This window comes from Leuciscus leuciscus (assembly GCF_965113295.1).
Source record: "Leuciscus leuciscus genome assembly, chromosome: 25".
Lineage (NCBI taxonomy): Eukaryota > Metazoa > Chordata > Actinopteri > Cypriniformes > Leuciscidae > Leuciscus > Leuciscus leuciscus.
The window spans coordinates 12,191,918-12,214,018 of NC_138724.1; the positions used below are offsets into that span (position 1 = coordinate 12,191,918).

Sequence of the window (22,101 nt, forward strand, 5' to 3'; positions counted from 1 at the left end):
GCACAAATACCATTTGTATTTGAACAAAATCTGTATTTGCACAGTCACCTGACTGCATGTTATCAAGAAAATAAACAAAGTAGCTCACCAATGTGCTTTTCTGTGCATCTGATAACTTGGTGGCCACAAAGTACTGGACCGGAGCCAGGAGGGTTATGACCGTGGCCCCAATCAAGGCACTTATTCCCAGGAGGTAGTAAAGGAGGATGACTCCCACTATGATCTAAAACCAAGAGGAAAATGTACTTCTGATATCAATTTTACATTCAGTAGCACTTTTGTCACAGCAAGTGATAAAGATGTGCCAGGTATTTTTATCATCACGAGAGTCATTGGTTTTCAAAGTTGTTGATGCCAAGAACCCACAAGTATGATGATCCCCCTTTCTAAAATATAAAATAAGCTATATATTTTCATGCATAAAGACACATTTAACTACCTGGAAAATGTTTACTTTGTATTATGTTGACACTGAAATATCATTAATAAGTATCAAGGCAGTTTTACAGAGGTTTCTTTCATTAAATAAAATGCAGTTTTATACTTTATTTCTGTTAAAACTAGGGCTGTCAACAAAACAAAATAATGGCAATTAATCATATAATTTAAAACTTAACATTATCAAATTCTGTAAATGTGCTTAATTATTGAGTTAAACATAATAAACACATTTAACATTTTTTTATTATATAATTATAAACATTTAATTAAAGTAACATTTTAACTTTGAACATTTGAAGAAAAAAAAAAACATTGGACTCAAATTTTTCCCAGACGCCCTTGTGGACCCCTGTTGGAAAACATACTTTTGTGTTGTGAAAAATAAGAAAAATGAGAAAAGATATGCTGAATATTATATAATTAATAGTCTCAATATTGAGAAGCTGAGCACGTGGTTTGAACTACATATATGCCGCAATCAAAAAAAAAAAAAGTTCACTAAAAATAAAGAAAGAGCCTTAGGGGACTAATCAAGGTTTGCACAAAGGCAGCCAGGAGTAACCCCAAGAGCGGTGTGCGTGCCATGCTCAACGTAAGGGCTGACTTCCTAGTTTTACTTGATACTTCCTGCTTGTGAGACTTGTCAAATGTGTTATATATATTTGTTTTTTTTTATTATATATATATATATATATATACACACACACACACACACACACACACACACACACACACACACACACACACACACACACACACACACACACACACACACACACACACACACACACACACACACACACACACACACACACACACACACACACACACACACACAAAAAAAAACTCAAAATTTTTCTGGAAATGGAAAAAAAACCCCACTATTTTTAAACAATTACACACTGAGAACTCTGGACATACGTGTTTTGTCTGTCATTAGATAGGCTGCATCTAAGGCAGTAAATGCATCGCATTACGTTTTCATCAACTTACAGGTTATAAAGTTTATTATAGTTTGAATTATCATTCACGATAGAAGTGTGTGGAGTTATGAGGTTTGACTGACAGTTTGAGGAGCCAATGGAGTTGCAAGGTTTAATCAAAAGCTCTTTTTAATACTTTTCATTGGTTAAATATTTGCAAAACCCACAGAAAGACGTAAAGGGTGACCAATAATAATAATTGAAGAGAAAAATGTTTTTAATGACAAAATAGAGATAGCGATAGAGCCAGACAGTTTTACAATAATCTGTTTTACAACAAACGTTCTCTAGGACTCTCATTATTTCATGAGTAATCTGATGACTTAATTGTTGGTGTTGTTGATTTTTTGCTCTGCCACAAATGAGTGTATTTTTATTTAAAGTAGGACACTAATATCTTCATTCAAGAGCCAAAAAAAACCAACAACAAAAAAACAAATACGTTTCAACAAGTGGCACTATACATTTCACAAGATGAGGATTTTGAGGACAAAAATACTGTCATACACAGACTAAAAATAGATCCTGATATTTCACACTGTCTAACCTCAGGAGAAACAGTCGATAGCAGAAGCAGTGAGAGGAATACTGAGTGGAGTGGGTTTGTAACATTTTTATATTTTGTTTTCTTCAGCTCAGAAGCTATGTGTATCCAGCTCATGTCATGCCATTCAAAGGTAGGTAAGAGTGAACTTGTTTATGGGGGAACAAACGTGAAAACGATTGAAAATTACTGGAAATGTTTTTTACATAATAATTATTTTAGGAAGGTGACGATATGTAAGATTACATCCATAAAGTGTCGAGGAAGTTCTTTTTATTATTGAATTATTGCATATATGCATTGAGTTCTGTTTGCATTCCCTGTGCATTCTGATACAGATAGAGAAAACAGAACCTGTTTTTTTGTTGTTTTTTTATGTGTGTGAATGAAAGAAAGAGTAATAATGTAGTCTACACAAATTGCCAAATCCAATAATTAAATAAAGGAGAGGAAAAAAAAATCCTCCTCTAAACTTGAATGAAGTGAAAAACCGAATGTGTAATCTACAAAAAATTTAAATGGTAATCACAATTAAATGTATTAATTGACGGACCGAAATCAGGCGTAATATAAATGTATTTGTATAAATGACAGGGCAATTATAAAATAAAGCAAACAAAAAACACACAAAAAAAGCATAGCACAACAAATCAAAACAGTAAAACAAAACACAAAAAGCAAAATACAAAACAATAAAGCAAAAAAAAAAAAAAACAACAACAAAAAAACCTGCAAAGCAAAACAAAAAGCAAAACAAAATAAATGTTGCTACAGTGTTTGCTTGCCATTAGATATTCAGAATCTCTTATCTAAATAAAATAAAAGGGCACTACCTATACATCATCCTTAGATACAGGGAAACAGATTAATAAATCTCTAAAATAGTCTAGTTAAAAATCAGATTATACATCAGAATTAATTGACTCTTGCTGGGATTGGACATGTTGCAAAGAAAATCTCTTCCTATGTGGGTCAAATGCAGATAACAAATCATGTGATGGAATACCACATTCGGCCAAGACAGCAGAAGGTTTCAAACCCATAATTACACGAGGAGGTGTGCAGTGGGGTGACGGTATGGTTGCAATCCCATCATGCATTCTGAACGGATGTGATAATATATACAGTTCAATAATTAAAATTCTAGAACCTCAGGCTTACCTGAACTGGCATTGCGAACAGGTTGGGACACAGGAAGAAGAACCACATCAGTTGGTTAGTGTCTATTGCGACGAGGTTGCAAATCTGGCCCACCGTCATTCCCCCCATGGACATGTTTGAGGTGCAGAGACGCATTATTTTATTGAAAATCTTTGTCTGGAAGTAAAAATGAAAATCATTATTATGACTTGAACAGTCTAAAGTTCTGAATTCATTGCCTGTCTTTTGCTGATAGATTGATAGACCGTTGTGCTGACCTGAATGGCTCCTCTCAAATTGATTCCAGTCTCGATGGCAACGAAGTAGGAGGCCTGGAGGAACGTTCTCTGGAGGAGCAGGGCGAAGAACAGGAGCACGGCGAGGACGTAAGCATTGGCGAGGAACTCCTGGGAGGAGATGAAATACATTCCAAGATGCTTCACCTGCAACACACCAAACCAATTAGCTTAACACGCCTTGACAATCCCCTGTACATTTAGTTTTCATTTCTACATTTTACATGCTAAAGCAGTTTTTTAAGCTGCAGTCCGTAACTTTTGGCGCTCTAGCGGTTAATAAACAGAACTGCATGCGTCTTGAGGAAGAACATTGTAGCCGGAGCTACTCTGTTTATGTCTATGACGAGTCACGCAGGTCCTGGCTTACTCCGCAGCGGTACGACCCGTACCTTTCTAAAATAGTGCCAACATAAACACTTATTATAGTTGTACCGTATTGATTCAGGATAAGACAGAAACATGGCTTGGAAAATGGATTCATGATGTACTCGCTTATTATATAAATTTAGTAAATTTTTAACAGAAAAAAAATTAAGGATTGCAGCTTTAATGATACTAGTACTTGTCTTTTCCTACTACGGCACTATCCTGTCACCAACAATCTTCCTCTAAAGAGAAAGTACAGAAAAATTAATTATAACTAATAATGTAATTAAAGATTAGAGCAGCAACACATAAGTCAATTAAACCAATGGAAAAGAAACACTGCTGACAGAACAATAAGTCTTCAGACAACTTTTCAACCGTAACAATTTCGTTTTCTCTATTAGAAGCCATCTATGAATATGACATATTTATAATTGAATCAAGACGTTCAGTTATTACTTTCAGAAGTGTGTCCCCTCAAATAGGATTTCAAATTTTGTTCTTAAAACCTTTGTTGAAAACGATTCTTATCTTAATATCTACTACATTAACTGTAATTATAAATACTTTAGTTTAGGGTCAACTAGTTGCTTATTAGCATGCATAATACTAGGATAGTGGGTGTTTATTCATACTTATAAAGCACATATTAATGTCTTATTCAGAATGACCATATTCTACATTCCAAACCAATACCTAAACTTAACCCAATACCTAAACATTAGGAGTTTATTGAGGCAAAAGTCCTAGTTAATAGTGAGAATTAGTCCCTAATCTAAAGGTGTAACCATATACATTACATACAGTGTATATATATACTGTATATATAAATATATAGGCAAATTTTCTCATCCATTCACAAATAAATACATAAATAGATAAATAAATACAGGGACATGATGGCCTCGGCTATTTCTACGCAGTTTTTCTGTGTTCATTCATCTCACATCAATGTTTTGCCATCACTAACTCTGAAGTAAATTACATCATACAAAGACGTCCAAACAGGCCGACATTCGAGAGCCAGACAGAAGGCTGTTCAACATTTTAATAATTGACAACAGAAGGCATTGCGATAAACCGCTTTGTAACACAAGATGAAAATGTTACATGAAAAGACGCAGCCATGATCTGAAAGTCAGTCCCTCACTGCAACGGTTTCTATTTTTACCTTCAAAATACCTCAGAGAATAAAACGGCATGTTCTTGACTAGTAAGTAAACAACACAAATACTGAAACCCCCCCAATCAATTTCAGTGTCGGTGATGCTTTTGCTTTCGGACCGATACAAATTCTGTGCAAATTCTTGGTTGTTTTAATGTGGCTTAGATGGGTTTAAAAGATAGAAATGCTCTCACCGGTGGCTGAATGGTGTGGTTTTCTTTACTGAGATGGTGCACAATGCCTGAGATGCAGAGCGGGCCGGCAAAGCCAAGAAGATCCGCCAAGAAACGGTAGGTGATGCTGAGGAGCAGAGGTCTTCCGAAAGCCTGTCGCAGAGCCGTCCAGATCCACTTGGACCCCTGTGGCTGAGAGCCGTGGGGCCTCTATAGGTAACAGAAAAATAAAGACAGATCAGCATTATTTTAGCATTATTACATTTTTATTCATGTTTATATTAGTTTTTATATTTACAGTTGAGTTTACTTTTTAATTTAATTTTTTACATTTTTTTGTTATGTCCTTTTGTACATTATTTTTTTTTTTTTTTTTTTGCCATTTAGGTTTGATTTATTTTTAATTTATAGTTAAGGTATAGTTAAGTTGACTATAAGTTTAGTGCTTCAGTTAATCAATCTTAATTCAGTAAGTTGCCAAAACAAACAAAAAATTCATAAAATATTTATATTTTATTTTAATTCAGCCTTATCTCAATTAACACATTTTTTTTTAACAGTTTTACTTTTAGTTAATGATAATAACCCGGAGACATATGGATAGAATCAAGATTTTCTTGAATGCATCTAAATTATTCACTGCACAACACAGGTGGAAGACATAATATTTTCCTCTTACTAAATAGCTGCTTATGGATTATAATTAACCACTGAGAAATTAGGAACTTCCTTGTGTTTTGTTATCTTTGTGCTTAGTTACTGCATACAAGGTGTGATATTTCCTTAAGTCAATGTGAAACCCTGTTTATAACCAGTTTTTTTTACATCAATACAAGTGCATTTCTGAAAAATGTAGGACATGGATTGATTTTATCATTTTGGGAATTGATTGGATGGTGAAAAGTGGGCATTACATACCAGAACTGAGCCAGATCTGATGCAAACCGTGAACTATTGCACTGGAGGATGGAATCAATCATATGTAGCATTTATCATGTCCTTTACTAATGGAGCGCATCACATGACACTTGACAGATGTCACAACGCACTCGTGCCGCACGTGTGAACTGTCACGTTACAAACTCACAATATCCGTTTACCTGGAGCTGAACGCACAAACGTGTAACTGCACACATCACATGCTATTTATTCTCATGAGCACAAAGATACAGAGGTCTTTCACTCCACTGAGGGTCAAAATGTCACTATGTTCACAGCCCAAAAGGATCATCTTCCATCATTCAGTGATTTGAAGACACGTACGCTCATTTAAGTAGTATTCCACATCTGTCTTGCTGTGGTTTGTGACGTACGTGACTTTTCACTTCATACTCATCATCATCAAAGAGAGAGCAGCAATCCCCAAATCCACAGAGAATAGACTACCGAATATATATGTGTGTGTGTGTGTGTGTGTGTGTGTGTGTGTGTGTGTGTGTGTGTGTGTGTGTGTGTGTGTGTGTGTGTGTGTGTGTGTGTGTGAGAAATCATTTAATCATTCATTTATGAGTCTTCGATTAGAGGAAGTATGACTATTTATGAAATACTATAGTACTTCAGCATTATTTCTGCAGTATGGATGGATACGCACAGCATGTGATTCTTCATATTTGTTCAAGTTTTTTCAAAGTTATCTGGTCTTTAATAATCCCAAAATGTTAGCACAAAAACATTATCAATACAGTTCATGGAGCGTTCATCTAACAGTTTTTAAATGTTACTATGATTTTTCATTCTCCAAATCATTTAAAACTACTTTGAAAATGTCCAATGAAACCAGCTCCCTAAGTTTCAACGTACTTTGCAAATTATTCCAGGCAGTGGGAGCAGCAAATTTAAATGCCATTTTTCCCAATTCAGTAAGTACCACTGGAACAGACAGTAAGAATAATTCCTGGGACCGTAGGCTATAGCTACAAACATACTTTTTACAGATGTATGTATACAGATATGAAGGAAGTAGACCCAGGATAGATTTATAAATAAAAACACGCCAGTGTTTTTGTCTTCGGATGGACAAAGCAGACCATCCAACCCGAGTATACAACACACAATGATGAGTGAGGATTTTAAGATTTGTTATGAACCTCAGTGCTCCATGATAAACAGTGTCTAAAGCATGTTAACACTGTGATTTGCATGCATATATAGACATCATTATAGTTCAGTACAGACATAAAAGTGGCTGCAACAAGCCTCTTTTTTGCCTCAAAGGAAAGACAAGATTTGATTCTAAAGTAAAAACCCAATTTCACTTTCAATCTTTTCACCAGTTGCTGAACAAAGGAGAGAGTGTCATCAATTAAAATCCCAAGATACCTATACTGAGACACAAACTCAATCTCCGAACCTTGGGGCGTAGTAATAGGCAGAAGATTATGAGGGATTGATTTGATTTAGAAAACAACATGAATTTTGTTTTAATTCAAATAAGTTACGCTGAACCATATTAAATGCAAGCTGTAACAGAGAGAGAGCCAGATTGGGTGTGGATGCTGAACTATATAACTGTATCATCAGTGTAATAATGAAAATTTACATTATGAACATTTTGATCAATATTATTTATATATAGAGTAAATAGGAGTGGTCCTAGGACTGACCCCTGTGGCACACCTTTAGTTACATTGAGTGAACCAGAGATAAAACCTTCTGCCAGTACACATTGAGTTCTGTTTGAGAGATAGTTATTAAACCAACCAATAGTATGTTTAGATAATCCAATACTGACAAGTCATGGTATCATTAAGGTATGATCAACAGTATCAAATGCTTTTGATAGATCGATGAATAAGGCTGCACAGTGTTTCATGTTATCAACAGATTCAATAAAATAATTTAGTACTTTTAAGGCCGTAGTTTTGCTATGTTGTTTTCTAAAACCAGATTGAAAATCAGACAGGGTATTATTAACAGACAGAAAGTCCTTTAATTGATTGTTGACAAATGTTTTGAGGACTTTGGCCAAGACTGACAGCTTGGAAATGGGCCGGTAATTATTTGGGTGTGTGGGATCTCCACCTTTAAACAGGGGAAGAACAAAAGCTGATTTCCATATAAGTGAAATTTCATTTAAGACGAGAGAAAGGTTAAAGATATGAGTCAGAGGTGGGGCAATAAAATCAGCTGCTATAAGTAAAGTTCCAATTTATCAGGACCTGCCGATTTTGAAACATCTAAAGATTTAAGGGCTTTGTACACCTCAAAGATTGCAGAGTTGAGTTGAGCAGAATGAAAGAGTTGTCGGAAGCTTAATGACTGTGACACTGAAGTCATGTGACCATGGCGTAGTTCGTTTTCTTTTCTTCTTTTTTTTTTACGTTTAGCTTTTTTAATTTTTTACTTCTGGCGATTTTATGATGAACAAAATGTGTAAGAACCATAAACTTTTGTTAGTCCAAGAGTCTCCTATCCTTGTATTGTGACAAAAAAGACAGACATTTTGCCTGAAAATAGTAATGGTAAAAATATAAAATAAAATAAACATATGACAGATCCATAAAATGTACCTTCTGGGTTTCAAAGGCCTCGCGGAGCCTCAGGTAGTTTGTTAGAGCTCTCATAGCGATTGGAAGCCTGCCAATGACCTTCAGGTCGATGGGGCGTCTGTGTGCTGAAGTGATGAAGGTGTTCATCCACCAGTATGTGCTTTTGGACAGCAGGTTTACAAACGGCTGCAGGAATCGAACCCCCAGGTCCTGTAAATCCTCCGGGGGCTTCACTTCAGGGGCGTATGCGAAACACATATAACGCTGTAGAAAAAACGTGAGAAAACCTTGTCAAAATTGTACACAAAAGAAAATGCCAGTTCAAAAGCAATGTTTCCAATCTCAACATTAAAGAACAGAAATTAAAGGGGTCATGACATGGGAAATCAAATCAAATTTGCCTTGATCTTTTTACATATAAAATGCCTTTGTACCATTAATACATCCTGCAAGTTTCATAGCTTAAAACATCCTCATTATTTAACAAAGCAGTATTTAATCAAACTCCAAAAATGGCTCGTTTGGATATTGTGGGTACATTTACATATGCCTGCCTCCAGAGCATTTACATTATCGCACCATAGCTCCACCAGACACTAACTTTGTGTTGCGTCAAAAGCAAACAGAACCCATTATAAATCACAGACGCTGTCTACACTGGAATCAGTATGCAGATGCCCATTCACTTTCTGACATCCTCCACACGCTTGCGTCTGCCAACAACAGGACAAATGTTAGAATCAATGGAAGCATAAAGCAACATTTGCTTTGCAAACAATGTGAAAAATCCGAGATATTTCACAAAAACATCCTCATGGAGAAATATGTTATCCATATTATGTAATTTCATAAAATCATAACACAGCTCTCTGCACTATCATACTGCAGTTATTATGAGATGCATTTTCATCTGTCATAAATAAATAAGAAATATTTAAGCCTATAATTTATAATAAAGCCAACATTTATACAGCTTGAATATTCTACCAAATATCACCTTTTGTGTTCCACAGAAATAAGTAAAGTTGGAAAGACCTGAGGGAGAGTAAATAGTCTGTATTCGGACAGATACAACTTTAAAACCCAGATTAAAGATCGGATTGCATTCAGAGCTACCCAAATTCCCTGCAGTCTGTCAGGCTGACAAAGCAGACTTTTATATTATCCGAGACTGCGAAAGCCGGAGACTGAAGAATAAGAATGGAGAATCAACGAATACAATTGAAGAATACAAATCACAGACACACAATCATTACCCTGGTCATGATGACATTGATCTCCACGGCCAACAGAAGACCGTACAGCAGGCTCAGTAACCCAGTGATCCCGAACCGCAGCTGTCTCAGGCCGATCCCATGCTCCGTGTACTTGGCAAACTTGATCGTTTTCGAGACAAATGCCAGAACCCAGTAAATGAGCAAAGCTGTGAAAGAAAAATAAAACAAAAATGTATTATTAATTATTATTATTATAATTGTATTATTATAATTTATGCTATTTTAACAGTTCCTAATTTTGTTTTGGAGATCTCCTACAATAAGTTTACATGCATCCATAATATACAGTGCAGCATCACCTCTTTTCTCACAGTGTCTGAAACTGTTTGATAAAGTATTCCGTCTCTCTAAACCCCGCCTTTTTGAGAGCTTCCTCTGCTCTGATTGGTCAGATGGTCCAGTCTGTTGTGATCAGTTTACCATATTAATTTGAGCTCTCATCCTTTGGAAGTGAAACAAAGAATGTTTGCTTTCGCAGCGCAGAAAACAGCGTCTCCTTGACATGTCGACAACACGAACCAAACTCTTCAGGGCTCAGCTACAACTACAGTGTTTGAGGGTCAATGTAGAGTAGTTTGCTGGCAGCCAATGAAGACCATAGGCCGGCATTATGCACATTTGTTACAAACCAATGTAGGTTTGTGAAGGAAGTACGAATTGGTTCTTTCTTTTGGGCGACAAAAATTCCATGTATCTGTCTTTTGATCTTTGCAGACCTTTACAAAAAGCTGTATTACACACTACATGAAAGGTAATATCCGAAAAAAGCATAATAGGGCTTCACGGCTTCACACTCCAGATGTTCAATGATGGGATGATAGATAAGGTTAGAGTCTTTTAAGAGGTCCTGCCATTCTCAAAAATATTACAGTCGAGGAATGGGATTGTAGGGCTGAAACTTCAATCTCTTGACGTTCAGATAATTTGAAGTCATTGTGACAAACCATTTTATTCTGGAAATGAAATTTTAGTTGGAAAATAGCATTGAACCCACCAAGACTGTACATGGGATCTGTGTGAAAGGAGCTGTTGCAATTCAAAACATATTCTAAAGTACACATACTTCCTAAATGTACATGCCACATCTAAAGAAAAGAAAAGTCAATCCTTAAAAAGCAAAACACACTATAAAGTCGACACATACTGATCAGTAGTTTGGGGAAGTTGGAGGTCTCGATGTTGTGGTAGTAGATGATTGACGTGATGGCGGCCATGAAGGCCAAACATGATGGCATATAGAGGTGCAGGTGGACCGACTGATTAAACCTGAGAAAGAGAGTATATGTATTACATATAGCTCAACATTTCCAATTCCATGAAAAAATAGGCTATATGATACAAACTGATGTACGAATAGGTTAATGTCATGTCCAAGTAACATTACACGAAAAAATTTATTATATACATACTGTATTTATAGATATTGCATTAAACAATTATATTTTACACATCTTTTGGTGTGACATTTTCATTACAGTCAAGCTGATTTGGTTTATCCTTTATCCTCCAGATATTCCTTTATACATAATCAATGCCTTTTTTATTTATTTAAAGAAATCAATACTTTTATTCAGCAAGGACACATTAGATTGATCAAAAGTGACAGCAAGACATTAATAATCTTACATTCTATTTCAAATATGTGCTGTTCTTTTGAACTTTCTATTCAAAGAGTCCTGAAAAAAGGTGTAATGGTTTTAAGCAGTACAACGGTTTATAACACTGATAATAATAGTACATATTTTATGAGCAGAAAATCAGCACATTAGAATGATTTCTGAAGGATCACGAGACACTAAAGACTGGAGTAATGATGCTGAAAATTCAGCTTTGCATCACAGGAAAAAATAGGTTTAAAATATATTAAAATAGAAAACGATGACGCATGTTTAGTCATGTGATGCATATTGAACCGATAGATATGTATGTTTATTCCACTATTGTGCTTGTTATGTTCTATTCACTTTCACACTGCTGCTAAATATATGTTAATTTGCACACTCTTTATATCACAGTCCTGCAAAGATGACAGAAAATTGACTCACAATTGTTGTCCAGCGGCAAAACATGAGAGCAGTTGTGTTTTAGATCAAACATATAATGGAGAGTGAGTGTGACCTGGACGCATCAGTGAGAAGATACTTCTGCTAAATAAAACGATCCTACCAGAACAATAGCATGAGAACTTTCCGATGTCTGTTCCGTCTGTATCATCTCAGTGAGCTTTCATGAGGTTACTACGCATACGCAGTAAAAATTATTTAGATTTTCCGACGTTTCAGTGTAAATGAGACATTTTTGGAAAAACGCTTGAAAACACTAGTGTGGACTGAGAGCGTTTTGAAATGAAAATGCCGTTTTCAAATGTATCTGGATTAATGTAGACGTAGACTTAATTGTCATAAAAATCTGTCATTTGAGCCTATGTCCAGGGCATGTTCTTGACAGGCTTAATGAGCTTTTATCTCACCCGTCGGACACGATGCCCTCTGCTATTTCACACACGACGACGAAGAGCAGGATGAAGGTGAGGATCCAGCGGAGGTTGTGTCCGGGGAAGTGCAGCCAAGTGCTGTGATGGATGTGCACCTTGGAGCTCTGACTCCCCCAACCTACAATTCAATGATTAAAAATCTGTGACTTACAACAATATATTTCTCTATGTCAGGAAGTGATGTAAACTATCTTCGAGGAATAAATCGTTTGTCCATATATCATCATCTCAACTAAAGAACATCACATTCGTATTTGGCCGGTGCTTTTGTGCAAACTTTTTATATGGGGCAAATATACCTTGTGGCAACGGGAAAAGCTTGTTCCATGACTCAAAAACAATCTGTCTGATTTGTTGCAATATACCTGGGACAGATTTTACCCTAGATAATATATCCAAAAGAACTGGACATTAGGGATATGGGGAAGCTGAATTTTTTTGAAATATCATGCATAAAATTTTATGGAATTGAATGATTCTGATTCACTAACAATTCCATTAACAATTGCTTTGGTAACTTATATTGTATTTATTCTGTTGAAATTCCAACAGGACAGATAACAAATCAGAAATACATTTAATTATTTCAAAAAGTATTTTAAACAGACTGCTCCAACTGATTCATAAGAGTTTTTGATTCACTAAAAAGAAACAAACCATTAGAGATTTCTTTTGGAATCGGACAATGGAAACACACTGGTCACTGTTTCTTTTGCAACATTGCAGCCATCAGTGGGATTAAAGTTATGAAAATCAATCAATAGAGGTGAAAAAACTAACCATGGTTTTATTATAGTAAAAGTGTATTAATCATGTTAATCATAATACAAATACCACACATACCATGGTTAAACTATGGGGTTTTTTTGCAGTAAAACTATGGTTCATTTTTGTAGCACAAAAGTGTTAGCCAATCAGCTCTTGGAGTGAATGGGGGGAGGCGGGGCTACTTGCACGTTTATAACACTATACATTGTGCTATATTACCTTGACTGTAAATGACAAAACCAAATTAATGCTGCTGCTTGTTTCTATACAACGGCTGAGGGAGTGACAGAAACTATGACATATTTCCCTCTTTTGGAAAGTTGTGGGAACGTTATCATGGATTTTTTTTCTTTTGCTATTAGAGCAAATGGGAACACAAACAAATATATTTGCTGTCATCTCCCGTTCACCGCTATTGAAGTTTACCCATCTATGAAGACTACCGCTTCTGAGAACACCGGAAACTTGGCGCAAGGTGGCAGGACGTAAAATAAAGCTTATCAAAAATCAGAAATGATTCAGAATCATTCGGAAAATTAATAATACAAAGTATGAGACTAGGTGTCAGGTTAGCTCATTTAACATTAGTGGGATTGTTGAATGTTGCTCTGACTCTTCTGGTATGGCAAAACGAACAGCAACCTTCATGTAACTCGACTCTCTGACTCTCTTCGGCTCTACATTCCACCCCTAAGGTCACATTTGATTGTCTAAAATTATTTCCCACACCAGGATGACAAACTCTATCCCGGTCTCCCTATGTGGTTCGCCAAATCACATTTTCTGGCGAATGACTATCAATTGCAAATCAATTATGCAGTGTTTATCTCATAATGAATGAGCCAATGTTCAGAAATGATTTTCAAAGAGTTCATTAATCATTTCCTGTCGGTTTCTCTGATCCTTCAACAAACAAAACACTACCCTAAATGGTGCAGTACAAGTAAACAGTCACAACAAAAATTATTCAGACACCAGATATATTTTTTTACTAGTGGGTGCAAGACACTATAGTTCATTTATGTAAGTGAGGATTGCAAAATAAAGTAAACCGTGACAAATTATACCCAAAAATTCTTCATACAGTGGAAAACCAGTAAAATGAATACCATGTTTTGCTTAAGTGTTTTTTTCTTTAATTGCTAATGCAACCTTTTTAAACCACATACTGAACAAAATTAAGCATTGCATGGTAATCGGTTGACCTAAATTGGTATTATCTAATTGTGTACTTAAATTTAACAGCTGACAAATATTCAACCTAATTCATCTGTGAGACAGTCTAACAGAAGGATGGTCAAAACTGAGTTCTGTCTGAATACATTTTGGTTTGACTGTATATAAACCTGCATGTCTATCTATCTATCTATCTATCTATCTATCTATCTATCTATCTATCTATCTATCTATCTATCTATCTATCTATCTATCTATCTATCTATCTATCTATCCCATCCATCTATCCATCTATCCATCCATCCATATTAAAGTTAGAGTATGTAGTTAAAGTATATTTAGTCACTCCAGCATTTCAGTATTGTGACACAAACATGCACTAGTTCTCACCTGTCTCTGACACTCACCGATGAAGAGGATAGGAAATGTGATGAAGAGCAGGAAGACGTGCGGCACCACTGTGAGGGCGTCCAGGAAGCAGCCGTTGTTGAGGACACCAGCATCCACATTGTAAGCGGCTGAGTTGTTGTCGTTGCCGCAGAATGCCAAGGACATGGTGGTATCGGGTCTCTGAGGTGATCCGGCAGAAGAAAGACAGAGGCAAGTGGAGAAAGAGGACAAAGAAGAGGGTTAAAAGCTGAAAGAGATCCTCTCAGAGCATAATCGGTCCACAGAGGAGCCGTTACATCCTTGCTGTAGGTGGAGGAAATCCTGAAGTGAATCACTGCACAGGTAGAGCGCAAAAACGGCTCCGGTCCGGCATGGGATGAGCACATCCAAACAGCTTCATATCGACAGGGGTGCGCCTGCATCGGATTCCACCCACATGCATGCTTTTAGACACCGCCGCGGCTTAATGGCATTAAAAAACAAAAAAGCATCTCAGTGCGTGCGCAGACTCACGCGTGTGCTCGGATCTTCCTGTGATCAAAAGCTCACAGTTGACCTTGTGGGAGGAAAGCTGGATGGCGGAGTGTGTGCATGAGAGTATGACGAGGAGAGAGAGAAGGAGCGAGAGACACAGCATGACGGAGGGGAGAGGGAGGAAGGGAGGGAGGGGGAGAACTGCATAACGGGCGGCATTGAAAAACCGGCACACATGTCACAGTGAGGTTCACGCTATGAGATGCCAAACAATATGAGCGGTGAACTGACTCACAGTCACAGCTTGGTCGGATTGTCAGGAAATTCAAAAACCAAAGCGAACCTATGAGACAGTTGAAGGACGAAAGGCCTTGTAACGAGGACAAACAGAGATATTTCAGGTTTACAGATATGGTTTGTTCTGTGGCAGATGCTGAAATCTAGAAAGCAGTGTGGCTGATAAAAAGTCAATATATAACAATTTAAGGACAGTAAATTAGATTTATATTACATAATATTTACAATAGTTGGAAAGGAATATTTGGATGATTTAAAATCTGTATGTAGGTTTTATCACTAAACAAAACGGAAACAAACAAAAAACAGGAAAAAACTAACAAACAAAAACACAGAAAAGACAGACAAACCAAATACAAAACGGAACAAAAACAGAAAAACAAACAAAACAAAATAAATACAAAACAAAATGAAAGCAAAAACGGAAAAACATAAAACAAAATGAAAACATAACACAAATAAAAACAAACAAAAAGAGAAATGACGAACAAAAATACAAAGGAGAACAAAAACAGAAAAAAACCTAACAAAACGAAATAAATACAAAGCAAAATGAAAGCAAAAAAGGAAAAGCAAAAAAAAAAAAAATAAAAAACATATTTACATGTGTGCTTGCAAAGATACATATGCTTGCGTGGATACATGCACACTCGCACTAACACATGCACACACACACACACACACACACACACACTCACACGCACACGCACACACACACAATTTTGAGTATTGCATGCTTTCTTTTTCAGAGATAAACTTTAACCTCAGGTCAATGAGGCTCAGATCAATGAGGCTTACGATCAATCAGCTTCAAGAATAAATACAAAACCCGTCCTAACTGAAAGAAAACAAGTTGACAAAAAGACTGAATCCAATATTTGGTGATAATGTTGTGATGTAATGTAATGTAATGATAAAAACGAGAGATTTATAAGCTATTTTTTTGTAGGTCGGTCATTTTTGACCAGGAACACCACAAATGTGACTTTGTTCCGTTTTGTACAAAACAAAAGCATTTCAAAACAAACTTCCTGGTTAAACATTAAAGCACACTAGTATAATAAACAGTGCAAATGTCATCCATATTTTGTTGAATATTCACAAAGTGATCCATAAATAATGCTTTTTTCACTCAAACTGAGGTGCATGAGTTCAGATCAATGAGGCCTACGATCAATCAGTTCCAAAAATAAATACAAAACCTGTCCTAATTGAAAGAAAACAAGCAAAAAGATTGAATCCAATATTTGGTGATTATAATATAGCATAATGAGAGTTCTCTTACGAGAGGTCTCTCGTACTGCGTAAGATATCTTACGCTAGGGGAAAATCCTTTTCCGCGAGATATTGAAGCCAAAAATTATCCTTAATTTTGTAATAATGCAAAACGCGTTGCAGCAGCAATGCAGACATAGGCGAGACAGCTCGCGCGCCTATTGGCTGCTGTGCGGCAACTGCAGCAGCCTATCGAGCGAGGCCTGGCGTGACGTCAGACCCAATCAGGGCACTTCGCGCCCGCTGCGTCACGTCCCGCCGAAATGGGCGTGGTCTAGGCCTATAAATATCGCTCGCAGGCAGCTATTATCTGATTTTTCATCCTTCAAGCGAAGCACACGCATCGCTGGAGCTGGATTAGAAGCCGCGCCGTCGAGAGAGAGCACCTTCAGCGGGACGAGTCACTGAAGTCGCGGGCCGCGCCGCCTTCCTTGCCTTCCTGCTGCGCTTTCCGGCATTATATCCTTTCTCTGCTACTGTGTTTATGTATGTGTGTGTGCTCGCCGCCGCGACACACACTCCCATTGCACTAAAAGAGCTGGACGTCTTTTTCAAGACGCCCCTTTTCCTGATCACGCAGCTCTCGCACTCGCTGACGGCTCCTCCGCCCCCCCCCCCCCCCCCCAACCCGCAAAGCTTGCCGGTTCGCCCGCTTGCCTTGCCTGCTTGGGGGACGATACCTGTTCTCCCTCTGTTCGAGCCGCGCACACCGCGCCGCTCACAGAGGATGTCAGGAGCGGGCGGTCACGGGGCTAGCTTTCTCTCTCCCTCTGTTCAAGCCGCGCAAACTGCGCCGCTCACAAGGGAGGCTGGAAGCGGACGGTCGGGGTTAGTTTTTCTTTACGTTATAAGAAAGCTACCCTGCCTTCTGCGCCCCATTCATGCGTCACTCACCGGCGAAAGGAGAAAGATGTGTTTTTTAGTCCCTCCGAGGATGGACTGACCTTCAATTTCTCATACATATTCCCAGTTCCCTGATCATGCGACTGGAAATATCAATATTGCAGCAGGCGAGCCTGTTTTAATACAAGCGCGCCTGCAAGCATACGCCGAAGAAAGCATGTGACGCTCTTATATGCTCGTGCATCCGAAAACCTTTGCATTCCCCCCCTGTGGCTCAGTGGCGGAATCATTGTTTTTTCTCACGAGAGACCGGAGTTCGAATCCCGGTCTAGCGGCAGTTTAAAATTATGCCGCCAATGCTTCGCTCTGTCAGTTCCCTGAAAAGCGACTGCAGACGTGCATTTTGCAGCCAACGAGCGCGTTGCACAACCCGCTCGCCTGCACCCAAACACCGTTTCTATGGTTTCCGTGCGTCACTGGCGAAAGGAGAAAAGAGCGTTTTCTGGTCCCCCCGCGGATGGACCGACCTCCTCTTTCTCGTACATTTCTCATTCCCCTCTGAAGTTCGGGCGACTGGAAATGTCTGTATTGCAGTGAGCAAGCCTGTTGTAATACACGCATGCCTGCAAACAAACGCCAGCACGTTGACGCTCTCTTATAATACTCGCGCTAACTGAGTTACAATGTGTCTCCCCCTGTGGCCCAGTGGCAGACTCTCAGGTTTTTGCACGCGAGAGACCCGCGTTCGATCCCCGGGTCTACCGGCAGATAAAATTATGCCGTCAATGCTCGCTCTGTCAGTTCCCTGAAAAGGCGACTGCAGATGTGTATTTTGCAGCCAACGAGCGCGTTGTACAACCCGCTCGCCTGCACCCAAACACCGTTTCTATGGTGTTCCGTGCGTCACTGGCGTAAGGAAAAAAGGGAGTTTTTCTGGTCCCGCTGCGGACGGACCAACCTCCTTTTTCCTATACATTTCCCATTCCCCTCTGGAATTCAGGCGACTGGAAATGTCAATATTGCAGTGAACAAGCCTGTTGTAATGCACGCAGGCCTGCAATAAACGCCAGCATGTTGACGCTCTCTGTTTCTATGGCAACTTCTCGCTCGTTCAGTTCCAGTAAATGTGACTGTTCCAGTGTATCCTGCAGTAAACAAGTCGGTTCTGTCACCCGCTTGCCTGCACACAAACGCCGTTTTTACGGCTACCCAGATAAATCCCATAAGTGTGAATTTTTTCTGGTGTCCCGGCCACGGCCGATGGTGCTTTATGTGTAAGAAGAATGCCCACTGCCCAGTGCCCATCTCTGCACACAAGCACAGCCCGTCACACAGGGCTCGCGCACATGAATCGGCTCAGACCGATTGCGCTTCAAACATGGTGAATGTGCCCACTAACACCACGTTATGCATGTCTCACGGTTTCTGTAAAAACGAAACCAACGTGCACTCGCTTCACGCAAGCGAACGATGCTTTCAGTGTGATAAATGTGCCCGCTGTCCCGCGCCCACATCCACACATAGACATGACAGTTCCCACGGGAACCGCCCAGCCCTCCCCCTCGCGGTTAACCACCGCAGAGGAGTCGAGCGCGGGCAATCTGCCCGCTGTCATCAGCGCGCCCCATGCCTCAAATGTCACGAGCGACACGCTTGTGTTACAGCACACCGAAGCTTCTCCATCGCTGAGCGAGCGGAGCGCGCTTCGTATTCGACCCCTAGCTATCCATGCAGACGCATGGGCAAAGCTACCCGGGGTTTCGAAGTGGGTGCTGAACATTATAGAAAGAGGCTATTCGCTGCAGTTTCGCCGACGCCCTCGCCGCTATGTGGCGCGCGTCGAGACCACGGTAAAAACAGAAGTAGCACATCTACTTCGAGCCGAGGTGACGAAACTATTGAGCAAAGGGGCCATAGAACCTCTCTCTCAAGATCAGAGCGAGGGAGGGCTATACAGCAGATAATTCCTGGTACCGAAAAAAGACGGGGGTCTCAGACCCATACTAGATCTAAGGCAACTGAACAAAGTGCTTGTGAAGCGACAGTTCAGGATGCTCACGACCAGGCAAATCCTTGTGCAGATTCGCCAAGGAGATTGGTTTGTGTCAATAGATCTGAAAGACGCGTGTTTTCAAATACAGACAGCGTCACGTCACAGGCGATATTTGAGATTCGCCTTCGAGGGCCAGGCATATCAGTACACAGTCCTGCCGTTCGGTTTGTCCCTAGCACCCCGTACATTTACGAAGTGCATGGATGCGGCGCTCGCACCCCTCAGAATGAGAGGCATGCGAGTGCTGAACTATTTGGACGATTGGCTGATTCTAGCGCAATCTCGCGCAGTGCTCATAGAACACACGACCATTTTACTCGATCACCTCGAGGATTTGGGTCTGAGTGTCAATTGGGCGAAGAGCTCCCTGTCACCCAGTCAGAAAATATCTTTCCTGGGCACAGAACTGGACTCACTATCCATGATAGCGCGACTATCACAACAGCGCGCGGTAGACATTCGACGCACAGCGAACTCTTTTCGCTGCGGCGCGTCTGTCCCGCTCAAGAGATTTCAGAAGATGCTAGGTCTCATGGCCTCAGCATCGTCAGTGCTCCAGCTGGGTCTGCTCCGCATGCGCCCGCTGCAGTTTTGGCTGAAAGCGCGAGTCCCACGCGAAGCGTGGGCACCCGGGTTTGCTTCGCCTCAGGGTCAATCAGAAATGCGTTACAGCTCTGAAACCCTGGAAAGCGAACGACTGGTACCAATCAGGTGTAAGCCTGGGGACTTCCTCGAGGGTGAAAGTGGTGTCCTCGGCCAGTGGTCAGAACGGGAGAAGCTCCTGCACATAAACTGCCTCGAAATGCTGGCAGTAGACAACGCGCTGACGCGTTTTTGTCCCCAAATAAAAGGTCACCACGTCTTGGTCCGTTCGGACAACATGTCTGTGGTGTCCTACATAAATCGCCAGGGCGGCATCAGATCCGAGAAACTGTACAGGCTGGCAGAACGCCTCCTGGTATGGGCTCAGTGCAACCTGCGCTCGCTCAGAGCAGCGCACGTGCCAGGGATCATGAATATAGGACCAGACAGACTGTCCAGGAACAATGTTCCGGCAGGCGAATGGTCTCTACACCCACAGACAGTCCAACTGCTGTGGAAGAAATTCGGCAGAGCGGAAGTGGACCTGTTTGCGTCTCAAGAAAACGCTCACTGTCAAGAATTTTTCTCCAAGAGCAGGAGCGCGCTGGCCCATGTGTGGCCCCGCCGCCCGCTCTATGCTTTTCCCCCCGTCTCTCTCCTGCCTCAGGTGATAGAACGGATCAGGGAAGAAGGATGCTCAGTACTGCTGGTAGCACCGTTCTGGAAAAACCAACCTTGGTTCCCAGCCGTGATGCAGTTAGCAAGTACTGCCCCGTGGCCAGTACCAGTGAGGAGAGATCTCCTCTCACAGGCCCGCGGCTCGATCTGGCATCCTCACCCGGAACTATGGTCCCTTCATGTCTGGGCCATCAACGGGTACATGTTGGACTCCCTAAAGGAGTATTAAACACGATCACGCAGGCTAGAGCTCCGTCTACAAGACGACTCTATTCTTCGAAATGGTCAGTGTTTTCGGGCTGGTGCACAGCCCGTGGTGTGTCACCCACAAACTGTGATGTGACGGAGGTGCTTTCCTTCCTACAAGAGCTGTTGGATGGGGGCAGGGCCCCCTCCACGCTCAAAGTTTATGTGGCGGCTATAGCAGCGTTCTCAGAAACAACGCTTGGTCAGTCAATAGGAAGGAACGATTTAGTCATCCGCTTCCTTAGAGGAGCTAAGAGACTGAATCCTCCCAGACCTCCCTCAGTCCCCGTATGGGACCTTTCTACGGTTCTGGAAGCCATGAAAGGTGCGCCATTTGAGCCTTTACAGTCAATCGATTTGTAACACCTGTTTTTCAAAACGGTGTTTTTGCTGGCTCTCGCTTCAGTGAAGCGCATAGGGGATCTGCACGCGCTCTCTGTGAGCGCGGCGTGCATGGAGTTTGGGCCCAATGACTCAAAAGTTATACTCAAACCTAAGCACGGTTATGTTCCAAAATCCCTCAACACACCGTTTAGGGCGCAGATTATCTCTCTGTCAGCCCTACCGGTCCCTGATGAGGAAAGAGACGCGAGCCTCCTTTGCCCAGTCAGGGCATTACGAGCTTATGTGTCTCGCTCGTCTGTTTTCAGACAGACGGAACAGCTCTTTGTTTCGTTTAGCGGACGTTCTAAGGGACTAGCCGCGTCGAAACAGAGCCTATCCAGATGGATAGTTGATGCTATAGCGCTGGCATACGCCTCCAAGGGCATGCAGTGCCCTTTGGGTGTCAGAGCGCATTCCACGAGAGGCATGGCCTCTTCGTGGGCCTGGTCAAGTGGGATTGCCTTGCAAGATATTTGTATGGCGGCAGGCTGGGCCTCCCCGTCTACATTTATAAGGTTTTATAACCTAGAGGTTCCCGCCCTGCAGGCCAGGCTGCTGTCGGTCT

The 22,101-nt window shown here is 40.5% G+C and overlaps 1 protein-coding gene across 2 annotated transcripts in view; it reads right to left on the bottom strand.

Annotated features, from left to right (window-relative positions):
- abcc8 (ATP-binding cassette, sub-family C (CFTR/MRP), member 8) overlaps nt 1-22,101 on the bottom strand; it is an 81,505-nt gene that overhangs the window by 56,357 nt on the left and 3,047 nt on the right. Inside the window, exons 2-10 of one of the 2 annotated variants that reach the window (XM_082160405.1) lie at nt 14,722-14,884; nt 12,347-12,488; nt 11,021-11,142; nt 9,856-10,022; nt 8,621-8,863; nt 5,133-5,321; nt 3,387-3,551; nt 3,130-3,285; nt 89-223 (exon numbers count right to left, since the gene is read on the bottom strand). In XM_082160405.1, coding sequence (XP_082016531.1) covers nt 89-223; nt 3,130-3,285; nt 3,387-3,551; nt 5,133-5,321; nt 8,621-8,863; nt 9,856-10,022; nt 11,021-11,142; nt 12,347-12,488; nt 14,722-14,884 — 1,482 coding nt within the window. Of the gene's footprint in view, nt 1-88; nt 224-3,129; nt 3,286-3,386; nt 3,552-5,132; nt 5,322-8,620; nt 8,864-9,855; nt 10,023-11,020; nt 11,143-12,346; nt 12,489-14,704; nt 15,325-22,101 lie in introns of those variants that run through there. The other variant, XM_082160406.1, reaches the window with a different exon arrangement.